We start from the raw sequence: 21,674 nt of genomic DNA, 5'->3' as shown, positions 1-21,674 counted from the left end.
AAAACCTGGAGTCCAACCAGCATATATACCCTCTCCATTTCTATGGGCTTGGGACCATCACAGAAAGTACACAGCTTAGTGACTCTCTGAGGCTGGATTATATATGTTTTTTTATTTTAACTTTTTTTAATTTTAATTTTATTATTACAAACTAACACATAACTAGTTATTGTACATTATATATATTTGCATAAATACATGGAAATAAAATATAATACAGTTTTAATTAATGACTGGAAGTAAACATGTACATTTTTGTTAAAAGCTTCAATTTAACCACAAAAAATAAATGTTCTTAAAATCTTTTTCAATGTTTTCCAGGATATTACCAGTGTCTTGTGTCATTACATTTAGGAATCGTGATTTTCACTTTTTTTTGTGTGTGGGGGGAAACTAGAGCACCCAGAGAAAACCCCACGCATGCATGGAACGAACACGCCAATTTAACCATGCAGCCCGTTTTTTTAATTAAAAAACAAAAACAAAAAAACAAAAAATTGAAATCAATAACTGCACACACTCCCACTAGCATCTGAACCCTGACCAATCATGATTTACATCTTTTCCATTTTTGGTTGTGGGGGGAAACTAGAGCACCCAGAGAAAACCCCACGCATGCATGGAACGAACACGCCAATTTAACCATGCAGCCCGTTTTTTTAATTAAAATAAATCCATAAAAGTTGAACTCAATCACTACACACACTCCCACTAGCATCTGAACCCTGACCAATTTTGATTTACATATTTTATATTTTTGGGCACGCAAACCCCTCCACCGCAATAAGGTGGCAATTCAAGGAGGGGGGATTTTTGTAACTTTTAAGATACATAATACTTTTGCTATTTTTGTAATTTCTTTTTATTTATTTTTTATTCTAATTATTAGGGAACTAAAATAAAACTGTACAGTGATTAAAATAAACTTTTTTTTTATAACCAAACAAAATAAAAACTCAGACAAAAAGTAAAACAAAACTGAAGTAGTTAAAGAAAACCTAGCTAAGACGTAAAAGGGGAGTCGTGGAAAGTTACCTTTAAAACATTCATTCATTTTTTTCATTTTCTTAACCGTTTTATCCCTTTTGGGGTCACAGGGCTGCCGGAGCCTATCCTGGCCACTTGTGACTTGTCACTTCTGAACAAGTCGCCAGTTTGTTGCAGGGTAGAATGTCCTCACTCACACACCCATTCACTCCCGCATTCACACCTGTGGTCAATTTAGAGTTGCCAATTAACCTATGAAGCATGTTTTTGGATGGTGGGAGGAAGCTGGAGACCCCGGAGAGAACCCACACATGCACGGGGAGAACATGCAAACTCCACACAGAAAGGTCCCCCACTGATGTTCTGTTTTTCACGTCCCCCAGCCGGGACTTGAACCGGGGGCCTTCTTGCTGTGAGGCAAGAGCGCTAACCACTGCGCCACCGTGCAGCCCTTTATTCTATTTTTTAAAACAATAAATTAAAAAATAGACTCGAAGATACACATTTACAAGATACACATTTAGAATAGAAAAAGAGGAAAAAGCCTCACTAGTTTTTACCCACACGATAACAATTCAATGTTTAACTCTTTAACACTGGAGCTTTTCCTATTGTTTGGCCGTTCTTGGACAGTCATAACTCCATCTAAGGTGTTAAAGGGTTAAAGCCTGAATGTGTGTGGGTGTTGGGGGGGGGGGGGGGGGGGCTTGGCCTGTGTGAGGTAAATGGCGTTTACTTATAAAGTGCTTTTCCACCTTCTTTGAAGGCCCAAAGCCTTCACACACATATTTACACACTGGCGCCGACCTTCCACCAGAGGGATGGTGGGGTTCAGTGTCCTGCCCAAGGACACAAGGGCGTGCAAGGCAGGAATTGAACCTGCAACAATTCGATCAGGGGTCGACCGCCCTACCACTGCACCGCGGTCGTCTCAGGGTTGTGGTGGGGTGGGGGTAGAGGGCTCTCTCTCCAGAGCTGTGGTGGGGGGTCCACTTAGTCTTTTTTTTCTAGATCTTCTAAACAGGTTCAGGAACCTCCGACCAACATTTTTCTTTGTCGTCTTCTCTTTCAGCTCATCCACCTGCTGCTGTAGTTGATGAACTTGGAGCTGGAAATCCTCTTGAGTTTTTCTGATGATGGTCTTTTTCTTCTTGACAACTTTCTTTAGGTGAGCGATTTGTTGTGAAAGAGTGGACTTTTCTTCTTCCAGCTGTTGTCTTTCTTCTTCCAGCTGCTGCTGGCCTTCCAGTTCTTTCTGGACCAAAGCAGCTCTTAATTTGGTGGACTCCTCTACCTCCAGGTCAAAGCTGTGTCTGGCTTGATTTGTTTTGACCCTCTCTTGTTTAAGCTCTTCTTCCACTTGGTGTAATTTCATGCTGAGGTCCAAATTCTTCTTGTCAGAGGCCTTTTTTACCGTCTCAAGCTGTTTGTCTTTTTGCTCCAGCTTCTCCCTCAAGATGACCTTAGAATTGCTTATGACCGCATCTTTTTCTTTGATGGTTTCTTTTAATTTTCCCATGGCCTTCTTGTTATTGGAGAGCAATTCTGAAATGTTCTTTTCACTTTGGTAACAGGCTGCCTTCTGCTCCTCACATTTTCTTTCTAATTCAGCTATTTTTTCCAGCATGGAGTCCTTTTCCCTATTCCATGCTTCTCTGTCTTCATCCATCTGATCTTGTTCTGTCTCCAACATCATAGCATAGTGATATTGAAGATCCCCTTTCTCCTTTTCCAAATTTGTGGTAAGCTCCAAACGTTCCTGCTGTTGCTTCCTTTCTAGACCCTCAATCTGATTTTGGAGCTGGACGATCTTTTTCTTGGAGACCCTTACAGAATTGCTTAAGATCACATCTTTTTCTCTGATGGTTTCTCTTAACTGTTCCATGCCCTTCTCATTATTGGAGCGCAATTCCAAAAAGTTCTTTTCAGTTGCGGCCTTATCCTCCTCATGAGCTTTTCTTAGTTCAGCCATTTCTTGCTTGATGGAGGTGTTTTCTTCTCTTTCTTTAGCCAGCTGAGTTAGTGCTTCTGTTAATGTCAGCTCATGGTAATTTAGAAGACACTCTTTCTCCATTTCCCATTTGCTGGTGAGGTCCAAATGTTCCTGCTCATGCTGCACTTTTAGGTCGTGCATCTGACGGAGTAGTTGGACCATCTTTTTCTTGGAGACTCTTTTAGACTCAGTGACCTGGGTCTCCTTGTCCTCCTGAGCTGACTTTAGCTGAGCCATTTCTTTGAAGACGGAGGACTTTTCTTCCTGCCATTGCTGTCTTTCTTGGCTCATCTCTTCTACCAACTCATCGGCTTTCCGAGCGGCTTCCCGCAGCATATAATCTTTCTTCCGTTGCTCCATTTTTAGGTCGTCGATCTGACCTAGTAGTTTTACGATCCTTGTCCTGGAGACCTTTTCAAATTTGCTCATGATGGTCTCTTTTTCTGTGATGGTTTCTCTTAACTGTTCCATGCTCTTCGCATTATTGGAGAGCGCCTCCAGAAAGTTCTTTTCAGTTGCGGCCTTATCCTGCTCATGAACTTTTCTTAGTTCAGCCATTTGTTGCTTGAGGGAGGTGTTTTCTTCTCTTTCTTTAGCCAGATGGTTTTTGGCTTCTGTTAATGCCAGCTGATGGTCATTTAGAAGACGCTCTTTTGCTAAAAGTTCTGTCTTGTGGCTCATCTGTTCTTCAAAGTGATCAGCTTTGAGAGCAGCATCCGCCAGCTTCTGATCTTTCTGCTGGAGAAGCTCCTTCAGACGCTCTACTTCACTTTTCAGAGCAGTGTTCTCTACTTGAAGTGCTTCTGCGTTCTCCACTGAGGTCGACTCAGAGGTTGAAGTCGGCTCATCCAAAGCAGTTGAATTTTGTTTTCCCTTTCCCAAGGGTTTGATTTCCTCAGGCTGAGCTGATTTAGGGACAGACACCGGCTTCACAGGAAAAAATGCAGCTGGGCGAAAGGAGACGGGTGGAGCAAAACTTAAGGGTTTTAACCCTAAGGTTTGGTTTTGTGGGCAGGTTTTAGGCTTGAGGTTTCCCCAATCCTGCTGTCTTTTTGGTTCAGGGGTTTCTGGCGTCTCAGGAAATTCTTCATCCTCATTTTCAGAAAGGGGAGAGTAAACATAGTGAGGAGTTCCTGGAGTCTCGGGAAATTCCTCCTCCTCCTCCTCATCATCATCCAAAGGGGGAGGGTAATCATTGTCTTCGTCAGTGTCATCCCAGTCCATGAAAGTGTTTAGATTTTTAGGACGGGTAGAATCAAACCCAAAATAAAAAGTGGACTCGTTCTCCACAACAGAATCAAAATAGCTGAGTTGCAAATTCTTGGTGCTTTTTCGGACAGGACGGCGTCTTGATGGTTCCATGGTACGATTTATTGAGGTTTCTAATCAGTTTGACAAGAAAAGTTCTTTGTAACTGATGGCACTTCTTCAACTTAATACTTGGTTCTTTGCAATAGACGAACCTTGTGTGGATGAGAATCTGAAGATTTTGGTTCTATAAAGGAACTTTTAACAATACATCATGACAGCTGATGTTACATCATATGACATCATTTGACATCAAATGTTTTCATTTGAAGTGATATGACATCATATGTTCTAATGTAATGTATGAGTTATGTCATTGGTGGTGTGATGCGTAGTGATGCAATCAGCTTTGATATGGGGGGGGGGGTGTATTACTTAAAATTTTTACCTAAAATCTATTTTTATGTTAAAGAAGCACACAAAACACACCTTTGGAAAACACACACAATCAAACAACCTAAAAAGGATTTGAATCCCGATATTGACAGCCGGGTGAAGTTTCAGGAGAGAAAGGGAGGTTAACTCCAAATTCTTGTTATTTTCACAAATGTTTCAAGTTCAATTTAGTTGAATTTTTCATTGATTTGCACATTTACATTTTAGGCAGTGGGTTTCATTTTTGTCTGTAGCCCCCTCTTGAGTTTACTATCAGGATTGCTTCAGTGTCAGATGTAAAATATTTAGTCTGCATCAAATTGAACAAACCGACTTTTTAAAAAAATAGTGAAATGTATTTCCTTTGAGTTCCATTGGCCTCTGTGAATGAATGAATGTGTAATAATAAGTGAAAAGGATACCATGTTGGTTGAGGCCTTTTTTCTAACTCAGTAAAAAAAAGAAAAACAAAGCTCCTTTTTTTGCTTTTACGTTACTGGTCCGGCCCACTTGAGATCAGACGGGTTGAATGTGGCCTCCGAACCAAAACCAGTTTGACACCCCTTATTGAGGCCCTGTCTATAACCCTTGAAAATGCCAAAAATAACAAAATAGGACTTTCATAACTGCTAATGGAGGGGTGTTAATGTTAATGTTCCAATTCCTTCTTTAAGAATGACTTTTAATCACATTTTCGTTCATAAACAAGATTTTTAACCTAAAATAATGCAAAAATTCTCTCATAATGAAAGTTCATTTTTTTTAATTATCTGTTTTTCCTCCTTATTTTACTTGATTTAAATTCTGCTCCAATAGTCTTTTTTTCCATTGGTGCTTGCACGCCTGTGGCGTTGATGCTGCATGTTATCCTTTGTTCAGTTGGAAAAAATAAACCAACTTTGGCCTATAGCCAACACATTACTGGCTGTATCATCCAAAGGCCGCTAACAAAGGACCAACACTAACGGGTGAAGGCAGTCCGGTCGACTCGGAAACACACGGACTTTGGCCAGCTCCACCTTCGCCTAAAGTGCAAGTCCTGTTTCTGTTTTAGAAAATGTCCCAGTCTTCGTCAAAAAAAGCCTTTTTAATACCATTTAATTTACAAAAAACAGACTACTTGTCGTTTAGTGAGACTTGGCACAGAGTCCTGCTCTGTATTTACTGAGGCGTGTCCCCCAGGATACTCTCAGGAGGTAAAGGCCACCGTCATGGAGGAGCCTGTTGTTTACCACACCAACCTCCAACTGTCCCCTTCCTCTTTGCCTAAGCTCATTAGAAAGTCTCTCATTTCAATGTTTGTCATCATGTCCGACAACAATGTGACTCAGTGGCGGTTCTACACTAACTTACTCCCTGGGCGAGTAAGGCAAGGCAAGGCAAGGCAAGGCAAGGCAAGTTTATTTGTATAGCACAATTCGTACACAAAGTAATTCAAGGTGCTTCACAAAACAGAAAAATGCATTAAAATCACAATACATCATAGAAATAATCAACATAAAATTTACTTTAAAAGAAAAGGAAAAAAAAGAAAGGAAGGAAATAAAGGTGCAGATAGGACCTTTCAGTCATATACACGGCTAAACAGAAATGTTTTAAGTCTAGATTTGAACATGAACACAGAAGAGGCCTGTCTTACGCCTTGCTCTTTCATCCTTCTTTAGAGCATTTTTTTTAGAGCTGGACTCCTGCTTCATTTTTAGCAATAATTTCTTAATGTGTGACGTCCTGTGTGTGTCTTTGTGAAACATATCAGAGGGATTAGATCTAAAAAATAAAACTTATTGTAATTAATATGTTTAGGTCTTATAAAACATTAAAGACTAAATCATAGAACTCATCAGTGGGATTACTACAAAAATATTTGGCATTTCCCTAAATTTGTGCAACACCAACAGTAGAAATCCTCCAAAAAACCTCAATCCATGAAAAATGGTCTGCCCCCACCACCCCTCCCCCTTCCCTTCCCCTTCCCTCTCACACACGCGGCTCCGTCTCTATGACGGGAGGCGCAGCTGCGGCCCAGAGTTGATTGTCAGATAGAAAAAGACTCCCAATCACCTGTTAGTGTGATTCAGCCAGCCACCGGCGAGTTGCGCTCCCCTCTCGAGTTTTTTTTTACTTATGTTCCAAAGACTACCGCAAAGAGGTGTGGCCGCAAGCGTCTTGCAGCAGAGGGCGGTGGTCACGTGCGCATCGGGTCTGCTGTGTCGGAGCAAAGAATTGTGGGAAATAATCCCCATTGCCTGCTTTTGTCGAAATTGGGTTGAGCACGGATGTTTGTTCTGCCTAAATCCTTTTCATGTGCCTGTTTTACGTTGTTTCACTCTAAATTATTCTTTTTTTTTTTTGCACCATAAGTGTGAAGAGGAAACAGGAGGAAGACATTATTAAGAGTCTGATGTGTCAAAATAAAAGTACTGTAAATTCCGGACTACAAAGCGCACCCAATTATGAGCCGCACCCACCCATTTTCACGTGTTTCACTACTTTTAAACATACACAAGCCGCGTCGGAATAAGAGCCGCATGTCACGTCCCGATTCACAGAATAGGTAAAGTTCATTACCATTCTGTGGGAGGAGTCGACATTGCCTCATGCTCGTGCATTTGAGTACGCCCACATCTGCCAAACCGCATGGACCTCTATTCTGTTCACAAGTTCCTCAGTTATGGTTTATTTATTTATTTTTTTAGTTTTTTTTACTTATTGACAATCTAGGTATCATACATAAAATTACAAACAGTAACCATATAATCAACATTACATCCCTCAGTTATGATGAGGAAATTTACATCCACGATCCCCCATTTCCCATGAGTCTTAGGGGCTAAAGACGGGGCCAACGCCCGGCTCGCCACGCTGTTGTACGTGTTTAAGAATGAGCAAGTAGCAGCAGTGCGTGGAGGGGTGAAAAGGAACAGCTCTCCTTCCGCTTTTGTCGCAGCAGCATTATGGTACTAACAGGGCTGGTTAAAAAAACAAACCACAGCAGTAAAATAAAGCCGCACGCGTCAGAAGTTTCCTTCCACAACAAACACTCTTGGTCCGCGGACGCCTCTGCGCTCCGCGCTCGCCCCGCGCGATCCCCTTCCTATCTTCTCCGACACATCTGGCCAGGGCGGCTCCAGGGAGGAGCAAATCGTGTCTGTGCAGAGCAATCGGACTTAATACTGTACGTTTTGTGGATGAGGGGCGGATGCGTTGTTACGTGTGGGAGCCATCAGACTGCCATCGGCCCCGCAGCTCTATGTGAGCGAGCAGCAGCCAGGAGAACATGTCTCCAGCTCACACGGAGGCTGTGAGCTTTTCAAAGCAAAATTCCGGTCAGTCCTTAGGAACCGTTAAAACGACCACGTGGATTTGTGTTTCCAGTCGTGTCCCGACAAAATAAAAGCTGATGTTATTCCCACATGCGCTGTTCTCTCCGTCACGCAGCTGACCGGCTTTTCCAATCCCGTTGGTGATGGTGGATTTTTTCACGCTGATTTTAACTTGAAAGCTGCATCATATTGTAGCGGCGATCACGTGCACGTTGGGTCTAATGGCACCAAAGGATTCTGGGATGCGGCCGGGCATGCGTGTTTCTTTTTGTTGAACCATGACTGAAATGTCTAAGACCTGAAGTGACGTCCATGCTGTTTGGCTGCTTAGTTTGTTGAAAAACAAATGACTGTTGCTTAGTGTTGGATAAAGAATAAAAACCATTCACTGAGTCCGAAAGTACGTACATGGCGGCCGCCAATTAAATCCATAAATTAGCCGCGTCACTGAATAAGCCGCAGGGCTGTGAGCGCAGGAAAAAAGTAGCGGCTTATAGTCCGGGAATTACGGTATTAAGTGTCGGCTGCTGAAGTAATTTCAAATTAAAACTTCAAGCTACCTCTTTGAATATTGTATGTAGCACATTACTCATCGGACACAGCCAATGCCGCCCCCTATGAAGTGCCGCCCTGGGCGACCGCCCACATCGCCCATATCAAAAACCGCCACTGACGTGACTTAATTATCCCCAACCTATAAACTAAGCCTTTATCAGTAAAATACACTAATCTGCTGACAGCACTGTGTCCACCACCCAACCAGAGAACCAGAACCTGAGAGCTCAGAACTAGTAACACAAAAAAGATTTTAAATATTTCACCTCATAGACAAGAGAAGGACAAGCAGCTGTAGATTCTGTGAAAAAAAAACTGGACTTTTAAGAACATCCACTTACAGACAAATAGATCCATGAACGTCTTTGTTTACCTCGTCTGAGCTGGAATCTGGATCAAAAAGTCAATATTGCTCACCATTTTTGTTGCACCGGTAATGTGAGGGGCTGTAAGTTAGTGGAAGAGAGTGTAAACAAAGGGGTCATGGCTTACTTCTGCGCCAACAGTCCAAATGGAGAATTGAGGAAATAATGAGAACTAGAAAAGGGGACCAAGGAGACCTAAAGAAGGATGATGATAAAAGTGGACAGGAGAATGGAGATGAAGATGGAATGGAGCAGATAAACTGTGAAGAGGTAAGTTTGTGCTGAACTCCTGCCGCTCTGCAGAAACTATGTCCTGGAAAATGGCACAGGTTTTTTGTTCCAGTCATTTTTTGATTCACAGTAAAAGTGTTGCCAGTGGTCTTTTAATAATGATTATGCTGATTTTAGACAAAAACAAAATAAAACTGGGTGGTTTTTTTTTACTAGAAGTTGGTTTTTGAAGAGTTCATTGGAAATTCACCTCTATATTATGGGCGGAGCATATGGCATGGAGTAATTTTGAAGCCTGCTCCAATATCCAATCATCCCTATGTTTACACTCTCCTGCTATCTTACAGCCCCCTACCCATCAGATCTACTGGGTTTTTCAAACAGCACTTTTTCATCTGCTCCTGAATTAATAAAGAGATACTCAGAAATGTGTTGCACACTTTAAATGAACAGCAAACCACTGAACATTTTGTGTGTTTTATTCACGGATTCTTCCAAGTACAACAGCGTATGCAAGCTCATACATGTGGTTTTTCCAGACAAACAAACTCTCAGCAATCAATAGATCCCTGAGAGTTTGATCTATTGATCCCAATAAATACCACAACATACTGAGCTGATACTGGTTTTACCACCAGTTAAAACAAACTAAGTAAATCAAATTGGTAAATATATTCAAATTGAAAAAAATACAAAGACTGTCAAGATGGTTACAGATTTAAAAAAGTGAAATTTAAGATTTTAAGAACTTTATAAAGATTATAAAATATAGAAATCATATGTACAAAGAAAATGAACTTCATTTTTATTGTAGCAAACATACATAAACACTAAATGCAAGAAAATGTGAAACTGATGAAGCAAAAATTACAAAAAAATACAAACACTGACGTAATGATTTCACTGCAGCATCATCAGGTTAGACTTTATGGACAAGATTAGAATAATGTTTTCATTACATTTATTTTCTAAATTTCTAAATGATTGAGCATCTGAAGCTGCGTAAACAACAAACGTGATTTGCACATCAGGAGGAGCAGTGTCAATGTCATCTGAAGTCCTGCAGCGTGATTAGAGCAACGGGTGCAGCAGAATTTGAGCAGCGAGGCAAGAGTTCAAAGTTCAGAGTTCTTAACCCGCTGTATCCCTTTCAGAGTGACAGGGTTGCTGGAGCCTGTCCCAGCTACTGTTGGGCAAAGGCGGGGTACAGGCTGTACGGCAGCCATGTGAGCGGCTGTTGTGGTTAAGCCATGTATAAAAATGACTTCATAAGTATTCAATCAAAAGCTTTGCAGTGAAAATATATAGAAAATATAATAAATAAAAACTATCCAGACAAAGTGTCATGATCTCACAAAGATGAGGAACCCAGATGCTGCAACCCAGAAGGAAGACAGGTAAGTGGATGATGAGAAAGGATTTATTATTTTCTCCAGAGGTGAAGATGGTTGAAGAGGGTCCAGACTAGACGTGGCTGTGGCGAGGCTGGAGGGTTTAGAAACGGTTAGCGGGTGCCGAGGGTTTCCGATCTCCTGAGCCGTAGAATGAAAGGTTCGCGCTGCAGTCACTCGTGAGAGGTTGGATCCTGAGACAGGGAATATAGAATTAGTAGGAGCCAGAGACTTTGAACAAAGCAGTAACAAAGCTTAGAACCAGAACAGTCACCATAAGGGGTAACAAACTGGCGTTGAGTAGTGGCGTAGGGTCTCCTTTTGAATCCACGGAAGATGATGAGGAGAGTGATGGCAGCTGATGGCACTCAGGAACATCAGAGCAGAGCTGGAGGGGGGAGGAGACTGCCAGGCACCGTGACACAAAGTGCGCATATCTTTGTAATTTTGTTAGTTTTATGCGCCAAAGTCACTTTATTTAACCTCAAAGTTGACAACATTAACTGTCTTCACACAAAAATGACATGTAATAACTGATAAATAGTACAAATAAGCCATTAAAGTAGACATCGTTTTGTTAGGAGAAAGTCATTTGAATGTGTTAACAGATGGGGTTTACATATCATGTTCTATCCTAAACATACTTTAACCACGGCTGAGCAAACAGCGGCTCACTTGACCGCAGCCACCCTAAACCGGTCACTGCATGAAGCTGGAGCCGCCTGACCAAAATCATTTGGAAAGCTAGCTTCCCCACAAGCACTTGCATAGTTAGCTTCCAAAGAACCAAGCTAGTTAGCATCACCATGTGCTCGGCTCTCCAGCAATTCCACCGGAGAAAAGCTCGATTAGCCAGAATAAATAGGTCTCAAAGTCATTTAGTGTCTGAATTTAAAGAGTTTTGCCAAGACTTACCTAGATTCCATGGAAAATCGTTGTTAATTCAGAGACTTTGAAATCCCAGTTTTGAAAAGATACATAAACGTACATTTCTTGGTTTGACCCTTAATCCCCAAATCTAAGGAAAAATCATGTTTATTATTTACAGTTATTTACAGTATAAGTTACATTTATTAGTAGTATTTTAAGACAAACTAGTTATGTCTTAAAAGTTTAATGTTTTGAATGAACGTTCTATGTGTTATATTGTTCTGTAGTTTTACCATAACTTATTTATTTTGTCAAAATGAAAGAAAACACTTCAAATCTAGCACCACACAAACTCTGGCTGTGTCTGAATTACTACCCTAACCCCTAACTACTAAAACCCTATATAGTGTGGCACTATATAGTTCTCTATAGTTCTCTGAATCTTCAAAGCAATTCGGACACCCGTGCTCACTACTTTTCTCTTTCGGGTGTTATTCATATGGCGCTTGACACGAAAACAAAGTGGCGCGTTACCGCCACCACATGGTCTGGAGATGAACTAGTTATCCTTTAACAGATTAGGACGAAACCAAATTATCCAAAATAAAAAAAAAAAAAATATATATATATATATATATATATATATATATATATATATATAAACATTTTACGAAGACTGTGTTTATGAATCTGCTGTGTTCTGATGATGTAAAATTTGACTGATTTATAAATAATAAAATTACAAACACATTGGTGTGGATTTAATGTATTTGTTCAGAAATAAATTGGCAAGTTTATACTAGTCCATGGCAATGTTTATATTTATTTTCTTAACCCTTTACTGTCCCGTGTGTAGCAGGATGAGTTAATTGGGCTCCCAGGTGTAGGCACTCCAGTCCTGGTGCTGCTAATTAGCGCCAGGCCACCTATATAGCGGGACGGAGCTGGCTTCTGCTCATTCCTGCCTGAGACTGCCTCCCTGGGTTGTACAGCCGGTGGGCTTGTGACTGGGGTGGAGGCGAAATGAGAACGCAGCGCTCCGGCTCCTTGTGATATCCCCCACTGACTGGTATGTGTGTGATGTGTGCCTCTTCGCCCTGCATGTCCTCTGGTTGCAGAGGTAATGCCCTGCTGCCTATTTTCTGGTTTGCCTCCACAGGGTGATTGGTGGAACCTGCTGCTGCTTTGCTTTTATCGTTTTTGCTGTGATTTCTCTGTCCGGGTCCCACCCCCGCCACGACGGGGCCGGTTGGAGCGAACGCCCAGCTCACTGAGACCTCTCGTTGCTGTGGCATCTCACCGTACTGTGGACGGCTCCCACCAGTTGATCGGCGGTGGTCGGGCAGCTTACCGCCCCGGAACACTAATCATCTTTTTTTTAATCTTTATTTTTAATTTTGTGTCTTTTATTGATATTGTCAATTTTATTTGTTTCAGGTGGTAGGAGGCCGAGGTGGTGGACTGCTGTGTCTGGTGGTGGGTCCCAGTGAGCTGTGTGGTTTTCCATCACGTGTGCAGTGATTCCCAAAGGGGTGTTTGCGCTGTTCTTGCGCTGTTTTTAGCCACCTCGGTAAGCTCCTCCTCCAGAACATTTTTAACTGACTTTTATCAAGGATTGGTGTATTAAAAGGTTTCTTAACATTGTTTTTAACTGAATTCTAATAAATTATATTTTAAAACAAACCACAGCCTCTGCCTTGGTTTAGAGCAGGACCTGCACCTGCCTTCCTTTAAAATCTTTTCCTGGGGCTCAGCAGCCCCAGGTGGCGTTGTCAACCCGTTTTCTCGTGCTGCCACACGTGCGACGAGAAAATGGCGAATATTAATCTGGCCGTTTTTCTGTTGGCAATAATTTGATTTGTTTTTTGCAACATCAGTCCAAAAACGAGCTGATATGCTACACAAGGCAGCAAGGAGGAGAACCAGGCGTCTCACAGCGGCAAGGAGAAGCAAACGTCTCATTTTCAGAAGATTTCCTCTGGCTGTCCTAGCCAGACATGAACAACTTGTGAGTTAAACTTTAGCATTTGGGGGTACGCCATCTACTGGGCCAGAGTAGATTCTTTTTTTTTTTTCTTCACTGCATGAGTTGTATAAATCCATGTAACACTCGTAAGTTCAGAGAAAGTTGTGTTTTTCTTCAGAGTCAAACCATATCAGCCTTCAACACAAAGTATTCTGTACCAGTTTATTTAGAAAAAAGATTTACAGCACACTTGTTTTATACAAAAATGCTTTCATTTTTAAAAATTAATATGAAAACCCAAAAACCCAGCCCAAAAAACTTGAGGTTTTCCAGCATTCAAAAATACGCTATAAACTAAACTGTAAGACATCAGAATAAATAGAAACTTTCCAAAATGAAACTACGTTCTATTTTACAGGGTCTTCCGCGTATCTACTGCCTTCCCAACATTAAGGTTTCTGTCCTGGCCCTTTACGCTGACGGTCAGACACAAGACCGGATTTTCGGTTGACCCGCAGGACCATCAAGCTCTGGAGCAGCTTCGGGTTCCTCACACTCTGGGGGGGGCACAGGAGACTGAGGTCCTGATGTTCCTGGCTGGCGTGTGGAACATCTTACCGTGTGGTAGCCAGGGCCTTTGGTATGCCACGGTCCACTGTAAGTGACATAGTCCACAGGACGGCAGACCGCATCCTCCAGCTGATGTCCAGGGTCATCTGCCTTCCCAGTAGGGCTGAACTGACATTAGTCGCCTCTCGTTTTGAGCAGCTCTCTGGGTCTGATGCCTTCCAAAAGGTCGTGGGGAGCATTGAAGGCTGCCACATAAGAATTAAGGCCCCAAAAGAAGATCCAGCTATCCTTTTGTTAGATATCCTAGATCGGTCCATGACTCACGGGTTCTGCGCAACAGCCCAATTTACGCCAATAAAACGTACCCACCTGAAGGATACATCCTTTTAGGTGATGGTGGGTATCCCTGCATTGCGCAACCCATCACGCTAACACCCTACAGGGAACCCCTGAGAAATGCAGTTGAGGCCCGATAAAACCGGCACCACACCAAGGCACGCTCTGTGGTGGAGAGAGCCTTTGGAATGATGAAGACGAGGTGGAGAGCCATATTTCTGGGGTCGTTGGAAGTTAAATCAAAATTTGCCGTCAAAATCATTGCCTGCAGCGCCATCCTGCACAATATGTGCATCAGTAAAGGGGACTGGTTGGAGCCCACAGTTGTTGAGCCACAGCAGGACAACGCCAGGAACCAGCAGGACAAGCAGAGGGGCGTCCGTCTGCGAGGACAAATCTCTGGTTTCCTGTCAGCTCCAACTGTGCCACAAATGGCTCTAGAAGACCACGATTATTAAGATGTATAAAAAATAAGTGTTAAAGATGAGATGAAATTGTAAATAGTTACCTTTGATGTTTTTGAGATTGTTAAAAATGAATCAGGTTTAAATAATACTTGTTAATAATTCATTTCTGTTCATGAATTTTTTTAAACATATTGGAACAATAAAAAAATTACTTTTTTTCAACAATCTTTTCCAGAACTAGTAAGAGTCTTTCTTGTCGCTTTTCCTCTCTTCTGGCTCCTCTCTGCCTTTTCTAAAATACATAAAGGCTGCCTCTTAGGCTGCCTCTTAGCTGGCGGTCGCTCCTCCATCATCTTTCCCTGCCTGCTGCTGCTGTTGTTGGACTGAGGCAGAGGATGCTCCAGAGGATGTGGAAGGGTTCTCCCAGCATGAGGCATGGAGGCCTAACAGATGTCCTGCTGCCTATTGCCTCATGCATCAGGGAGAACCACTTCCAGGATGCTGCTGAAGCTTCCCCTGCCTCAGTGCCACTGCCGGTGGGAGGCCTTAGAAGTTCCTTGAAATACCAAAAGGACACTTGTGAAAAAATATCTTAAGTTTACAGACTTTTCTAGGCCTTTATTTCTTCACAAACTGTTTTCTTTAGGTTCTCCTGTTTTTTTGCAGCTCTGGCTGGACTAATAAATTCTGTCAGCCCCAATTCCCGTATCACTGCTCTAAATACAAGGTAACACCAAAAACCTTTTCCCCAAATGACAATTAACACTTTAATGGTAAATGAATAAAAATCTGAGCTGTATCTTTACTCCCATCTAGCAGCTGAGGCGAATATTTTGCCTGAAAACAGGTTCTTTCTCCATCTGCAGGCGGATCAATCTCTCCACATCCTCGTCTGTCCCTACATTTGTAAAAACATTTTTGAAAAATGCGTTAATAACTAATAAGTGCGGTTAGAACTCATCCTTTTTGGATGTACTACTACTACCTCCTGTGTTTGTTTTTAGCCTTTGACGCTAGTTAGCGTTAGCTTTAGCATTACCGAAATCAATGAGCTTCAAAATAATGTAGGCTGTCGATTGAGGAATATAACATTTTAAACATGTCATATAATATATATACAAATATATTTGACAACAGATACTTGCTACTTCTTCAAATCCTTACATTTATAAGTCATCTTCTTTGTGCCACCGTCCGCCATTTTTGGATCCATCAAACGCAATGTATTGTGGGTCAGACGCAATGCATTCTGGTTTGAACGCAGTGCATTCTGGGCAATATTCGCCAATCGAGTGAGCATCGATCCACACTGGTTTTTCAAGGAGACTTCTGGGAAATTTCTAGTGCACACGATTTTTGAACTGTAGATTCGGACAGCACTACAAAATGGCGACCGCACTATATAGTGCACTATATAAGGGTTAGGGCAGTAATTCGGACACAGCCTCTGATCTTATTACAATGGAAAGTTTTGTAAAATGGTAACGCTTTCTTTTACAGTAAAGTACTTACAGTGTACTTAAGTGGTATTTACATGGTACTTATAGTGTAACTACTGGGTACTTTCAGGGTACTTACATGGTACTTTTTTATGGAATTTACTGGGTACTTACAGTGTGTTTACATGGTACTTTCTATGGGACTTTACTGGGTACTTACATGGTACTTTTTGTGTCTACTCTGTACTTACATGGTACTTACTGTGTATTTATATGGTACTATTTGGTTCATACCTATGTGGTACATACTGGGTATTTATAATATTCTTACTGGGTATTTACATGTTGTGCAAAGGTGTCTTTTATGGTACTTACCACATGTAAGAACAAGGTAAGTACAAATAAAGTACCTTGACCTTTAGGTCTGCACTCGCTGCACGTTTCATGGTATTTACCATGAATTTACCACAGAAACTACCCCTTAAGTACAGTGAAACTGTAACTGTAAAAGAAAGTCAGCCCTATTTCCACTCAACTACATGGTACTTTCATTACTAAATACTGGGTATGTTCACTTGAATAGTACTTGGTACTTACCCCTTAAGTACACTGAAACTGTAACTGTAAAAGAAAGTCAGCCCTATTTCCACTCTATTACATGGTACTTTCAGTAGTAAATGCTGGGTATGTACACGTATTACCATCCCGTACAGTGTACATGAACACACTTGGTCTTCTGTCCTCACCACATGAGACAATGCTAACCTGTTGGTAAGGGTAAAGTAACTACATTGTAAAAACATATTCTGGCCTGATTACTTCTTGTAACATGAGGCAAGTTTAAAGAGAAACAAGACAGCTGTGAAAACAACAATCTTTAATATGATACATGTCTGCAGCATACAAAGTGTCATCACAATGAAATATGTTTTAAGTACAAAACAGTACAAAGGAGCATTCCAAAAAACACATTATTGGCCTGAGGGTCGTGCTTTTTGTCCATCAAAATTCTTTCAGCAGAGTTTGGTAACGGTGCAGGACTTCTTCAGGGTTTGTAACTGCAAGAAAATTCACAATATGAGCTCAAGTGAACATAAAAAGCATAACGACTTTGATAAAATACAAAATAAATTGTACTTATTTAATCATTTCTGTAATGAGTTTGATAAATTTCTGTGAATTCTTTATAGCTTTGACTGTAATGCTTGAAATTAATCAATTATCCTCATTTATGAACATGACAATAAATTATTCACAACTTTATATTTTAGTTACATAAACAAGAACAACAAAAAAGAAATCAAAGAAAAAAAATCAAAATTGCCATAAAAAAATCAAATTTGTTTAGACAAAGAATGACAAAAGCAATGTTTTAATTGGCAATTGCTGTGTGTATTTATTCTTTATAAATATTATTCGCACCTACAATTTGCATTAGCATGAAAAACATTGCAGTGTAAAAGAAAAGGAAAAAATAAATAAATAGGCAATTTCAAATTCAACACAGTTATTCACAAAAATATGTTTTAATTTTCAAACATTTACATTCACTGTTGGGTGGTATTGTTGTCTCTATCATATTTGAAAATAAATAAATAAATAAAAATAAAATAAAAACGGCGAAAGAAAAGAAAATGGGGAAACGGCATTTAAACTCTTCATTAATGTAAATAATATGTCCACTTGGAGGATTTAGCTTACTTTAGCTTACTCTCCTGTGGCTTCACGGATTCGTCTGGGATGTCTTCTTCACCATAGCTGATCTAAAGCGGTAAAAAGACGGAAGTACGTCATCATTATTTTAAATAAACGCCTTTCTTTGATTTTCCCAGAAAGACGTGCGCTCAGTCAAACGACCACAGAACAACAGACTTTATCATTTAGGCTACGTGCTTGTTTTACAGGTGCCTCTCTCCTGGTAAGTAACAAAAATGTTTGTAGATTTTCATTACAAACTTTGAAAATGTATACATGAAATAACTGAAATTATTGCAGCAAGGTAGACAGGCTCTTACGTCACGTTTCAAACACAGAGATAGCGGCTTGAAATCACGAGGTTAGCTTCTTTATAAAGTTTGATCAGTTTAAATATTTACATGTAATTTATCCAATATTTAAAAAAAAAAAAAACACTGGCTTACCTGCCAGATGAAGAGAAATTCAAACTGTTGCGCGCGCCTCGAGGTTCTCCGGATTAATCTGCACGTTCACTTTGGGGGTAGTTGTGCTGCATTCAAGTGCGCTGGGAATTTGCAACTTTACTTCCCCTGCCATACTTAACAAAAACACACACTCGGGGTGTTTTTAGTATTAAAACTAATTATTTAGCCTTGTTGTTTTACATATTTTCCTGACATTATATAATATATATTTAAAAAAGTTCATTTTTAGAACAATATTTTAAAAAAGTTAAGTTTTGAATAATTTATTATCATGTTTTTAAATGAGGATAGTACTTGATTAATTTCAAGCATTACAGTCAAAGCGATAAAAAAATTCATAGAGATTTATCAAACTCATTACAGAAATGATTAAATAAGTAAAATTTATTTTGTATTTCATCAAAGTCGTTATGCTTTTTATGTTCACTTGAGCTCATATTGTGAATTTTCTTGCAGTTACAAACCCTGAAGAAGTCCTGCACCTTTACCAAACTGGACAAAAAGCACGACCCTCAGGCCAATAATGTGTTTTTTAGAATTCTCCTTTGTACTGTTTTGTACTTAAAACCTATTTCATTGTGATGACACTTTGTATGCTGCAGACATGTATCATATTAAAGATTGTTGTTTTCACAGCTGTCTTGTTTCTCTTTAAACTTGCCTCATGTTACAAGAAGTAATCAGGCCAGTATATTTTTTTTTACAATGTAGTTACTTTACCCTTACCAACAGGTTAGCATTGTCTCATGTGGTGAGGTCAGAAGACCAAGTGTGTTCATGTACACTGTACGGGAAGGTAATAAGTGGCATTTACTACTGAAAGTACCATGTAATAGAGTGGAAATAGGTCTGACTTTCTTTTACAGTACAGTTTCATTGTACTTAAGGGGTAAGTACCAAGTACTATTCAAGTGAACATACCCGGTATTTAGTAATGAAAGTACCATGTAATAGAGTGGAAATAGGTCTGACTTTCTTTTACAGTACAGTTTCATTGTACTTAAGGGGTAAGTACCAAGTACTATTCAAGTGAACATACCCGGTATTTAGTAATGAAAGTACCATGTAGTTGAGTGGAAATAGGGCTGACTTTCTTTTACAGTTACAGTTTCACTGTACTTAAGAGGTAAGTACCAAGTACTATTCAAGTGAACATACCCAGTATTTAGTAAGGAAAGTACCATGTAGTTGAGTGGAAATAGGGCTGACTTTCTTTTACAGTTACAGTTTCACTGTACTTAAGGGGTAGTTTCTGTGGTAAATTCATGGTAAATACCATGAAACGTGCAGCGAGTGCAGACCTAAAGGTCAAGGTACTTTATTTGTACTTACCTTGTTCTTACATGTGGTAAGTACCATAAAAGACACCTTTGCACAACATGTAAATACCCAGTAAGAATATTATAAATACCCAGTATGTACCACATAGGTATGAACCAAATAGTACCATATAAATACACAGTAAGTACAATGTAAGTACAGAGTAGACACAAAAAGTACCATGTAAGTACCCAGTAAAGTACCATAGAAAGTACCATGTAAACACACTGTAAGTACCCAGTAAATTCCATAAAAAGTACCATGTAAGTACCCTGAAAGTACCCAGTAGTTACACTATAAGTACCATGTAAATACCACTTAAGTACACTGTAAGTACTGTACTGTAAAAGAAAGCGTTACCTGTAAAATGACTTGGAATAACTACAGTATTTTATAAAATTCTATGAAATACACATATTGGAGATTAGGTTATTTCTTTTCAGATTTATTTTGGTTCATCTATAAATTTAGGAAAATAAAGACCTAAGACATGTCAGAATTCCCACTCTAACCCCCAACTACTAAAACCCTATATAGTGCAGCACTGTAGAGTGCCCTGGATTTTAAAAGCAATTCAGACACCATGCTCACTACTTTTCCTCTTCAGGTGTTATTCATATGGCCATTGACAAGAAAACAATGGCACATTACCGCCACCACCTGGTCTAGAGGTGAACTACTTCCATTTTAACACATAAGGACGATACCAGGGGGGTATTCCAGGAAGCATGTTTAAACCACACTGACTTTAACCCTGAACTCTGGCTAAAATCCGCCTGAACTTGCTTAATCTGGGTATGTGGGTTCCAAAAGACTGGATATGAGTTAGCGTAATTACGCTGGACTTGTTAACACTGGATTAATGCACGCATACGGCAGGTACGTAAAGACATTCTCAATGGATCGCAGATTTCACGAGTCACCATGGAAACGAGTGGAGGAAAAAAGAGAGCCCTTTACTGTAGCAAGACGGAGTTGGAGATTTTGATGATACGAGGAATTTAAGCATATAATCACCAGGAAAAGTAATACCGCTGCATCAACGAGAGAGCAAATGGCTGCTTGGCAAAAAAAACAAAAATCACGGGTAGAGTGAACACGTGAGTATAATCTTATTTCCATTGTCATAGCAATGCAAACTGCTTATGGGGAGATGAGAAGCAGTTTACATATATATCTAAGACTAATATATGATTTGTGGTTCCTTTGTTATCAGCTGTAATACTTCCAAAACGAGGAGGACCCTGACGCAAGTCAAAATGAAGCACAAGAACATTCTCCAACAAGGTAAAATATTAATATCAAGATACCAACTTACAGAATTGTCATGAAATGGAATATTCCATGTAATGTGGTTATGTAGCCAATAGAAAAAAGGCTGAGGCCCATGAAACAGGCGGGGGTTCACCCCCTACATATTCACTCACCCCGGCTGAGGAGCTGGTACTGTCCCTTAAAGGGAGACCTGTCATTGATGGGATTCCAGGGAACACCTCATCAGAAGTGGCAACAAACATAAGTGGTTTAGTTAAATGTAGGTATATCACATTATAAGACATGACGAATTGACGATTTTACTGTGCATCAGTGTTTAAATGGTGAGTGTAGATTTGATGATTTAAACACATTTAGAAAGCATATTTCAGTCATTACTTTTATGTGTTATGCATTTCTATTGTATATTTTATTCAATATTACTGCATATGATGTCTAATGTATACTGATTCTCCTTTATTAAGTGTTTGCTTGATAATATACATGGAGTATCTGACTGGTTTTACTGTATTGCAGATGCCAATTGTCACTACATATTGATGGAGCCTCCTGCATCACCACAGTCTGTCATAATTGTAAGTGATTAATGTCTTTAGATCCTTAGTTGTCTGTTTGGTACATCAAATATCTTTACATAATTACACTGCAGGATGAGGATGAAGAGACCGCATCTGTAGTGACAGATATTGACAGACCTAGACCCATCGAGGTATGTGATGTCCCGCCAAGCTTTTAATTCATGTTTTAAATGAGATACATATTGTCATTGCAATTTCACAGTATTGCTTGGGATTTTACTGC

General features: G+C 40.1%; 1 protein-coding gene and 4 long non-coding RNA genes across 6 annotated transcripts; 2 read left to right on the top strand and 3 right to left on the bottom strand.

Moving 5' to 3' along the window:
• Positions 1-1,171: 1,171 nt before the first annotated feature.
• LOC111949271 (uncharacterized) lies at positions 1,172-4,448 on the bottom strand. The gene has a single exon (XM_023966133.2). It carries the CDS (start codon positions 4,340-4,342, stop codon positions 1,919-1,921), a length of 2,424 nt encoding a protein of 807 aa, XP_023821901.1. The 5' UTR covers positions 4,343-4,448; the 3' UTR covers positions 1,172-1,918.
• A 5,471-nt stretch (positions 4,449-9,919) lies between these two features.
• Positions 9,920-11,985, bottom strand: LOC144987131 (uncharacterized). Its single transcript, XR_013651007.1, has 2 exons — positions 10,803-11,985; positions 9,920-10,722 (listed from the first exon to the last, which is right to left on the bottom strand). It is a non-coding gene; the product is annotated as an uncharacterized LOC144987131 (long non-coding RNA).
• A 352-nt stretch (positions 11,986-12,337) lies between these two features.
• LOC110014503 (uncharacterized) lies at positions 12,338-14,888 on the top strand. Of its 2 annotated transcripts, XR_013651006.1 has the most exons (4): positions 12,372-12,467; positions 12,558-12,968; positions 13,276-13,406; positions 13,783-14,888. It is a non-coding gene; the product is annotated as an uncharacterized LOC110014503 (long non-coding RNA). The 2 variants fall into 2 exon arrangements; XR_013651005.1 differs by having other exon boundaries at positions 12,338-12,968.
• Positions 14,889-16,978: 2,090 nt separating this feature from the next.
• Positions 16,979-18,378, bottom strand: LOC111949286 (uncharacterized). The gene is made up of 3 exons (XR_002875298.2): positions 18,258-18,378; positions 17,818-17,879; positions 16,979-17,174 (listed from the first exon to the last, which is right to left on the bottom strand). It is a non-coding gene; the product is annotated as an uncharacterized LOC111949286 (long non-coding RNA).
• On the top strand, positions 17,903-18,911 carry LOC144987097 (uncharacterized). The gene is made up of 2 exons (XR_013650952.1): positions 17,903-18,034; positions 18,735-18,911. It is a non-coding gene; the product is annotated as an uncharacterized LOC144987097 (long non-coding RNA).
• The last annotated feature ends 2,763 nt before the right edge of the window (positions 18,912-21,674 follow it).

This window comes from Oryzias latipes, chromosome 18, assembly GCF_053564925.1.
Source record: "Oryzias latipes strain Hd-rR chromosome 18, Olatipes_Hd-rR_3.1".
NCBI lineage: Eukaryota > Metazoa > Chordata > Actinopteri > Beloniformes > Adrianichthyidae > Oryzias > Oryzias latipes.
The sequence above is the reverse complement of the archived record's forward strand: the minus strand, read 5'-3'. Positions and strand labels throughout refer to the sequence as shown.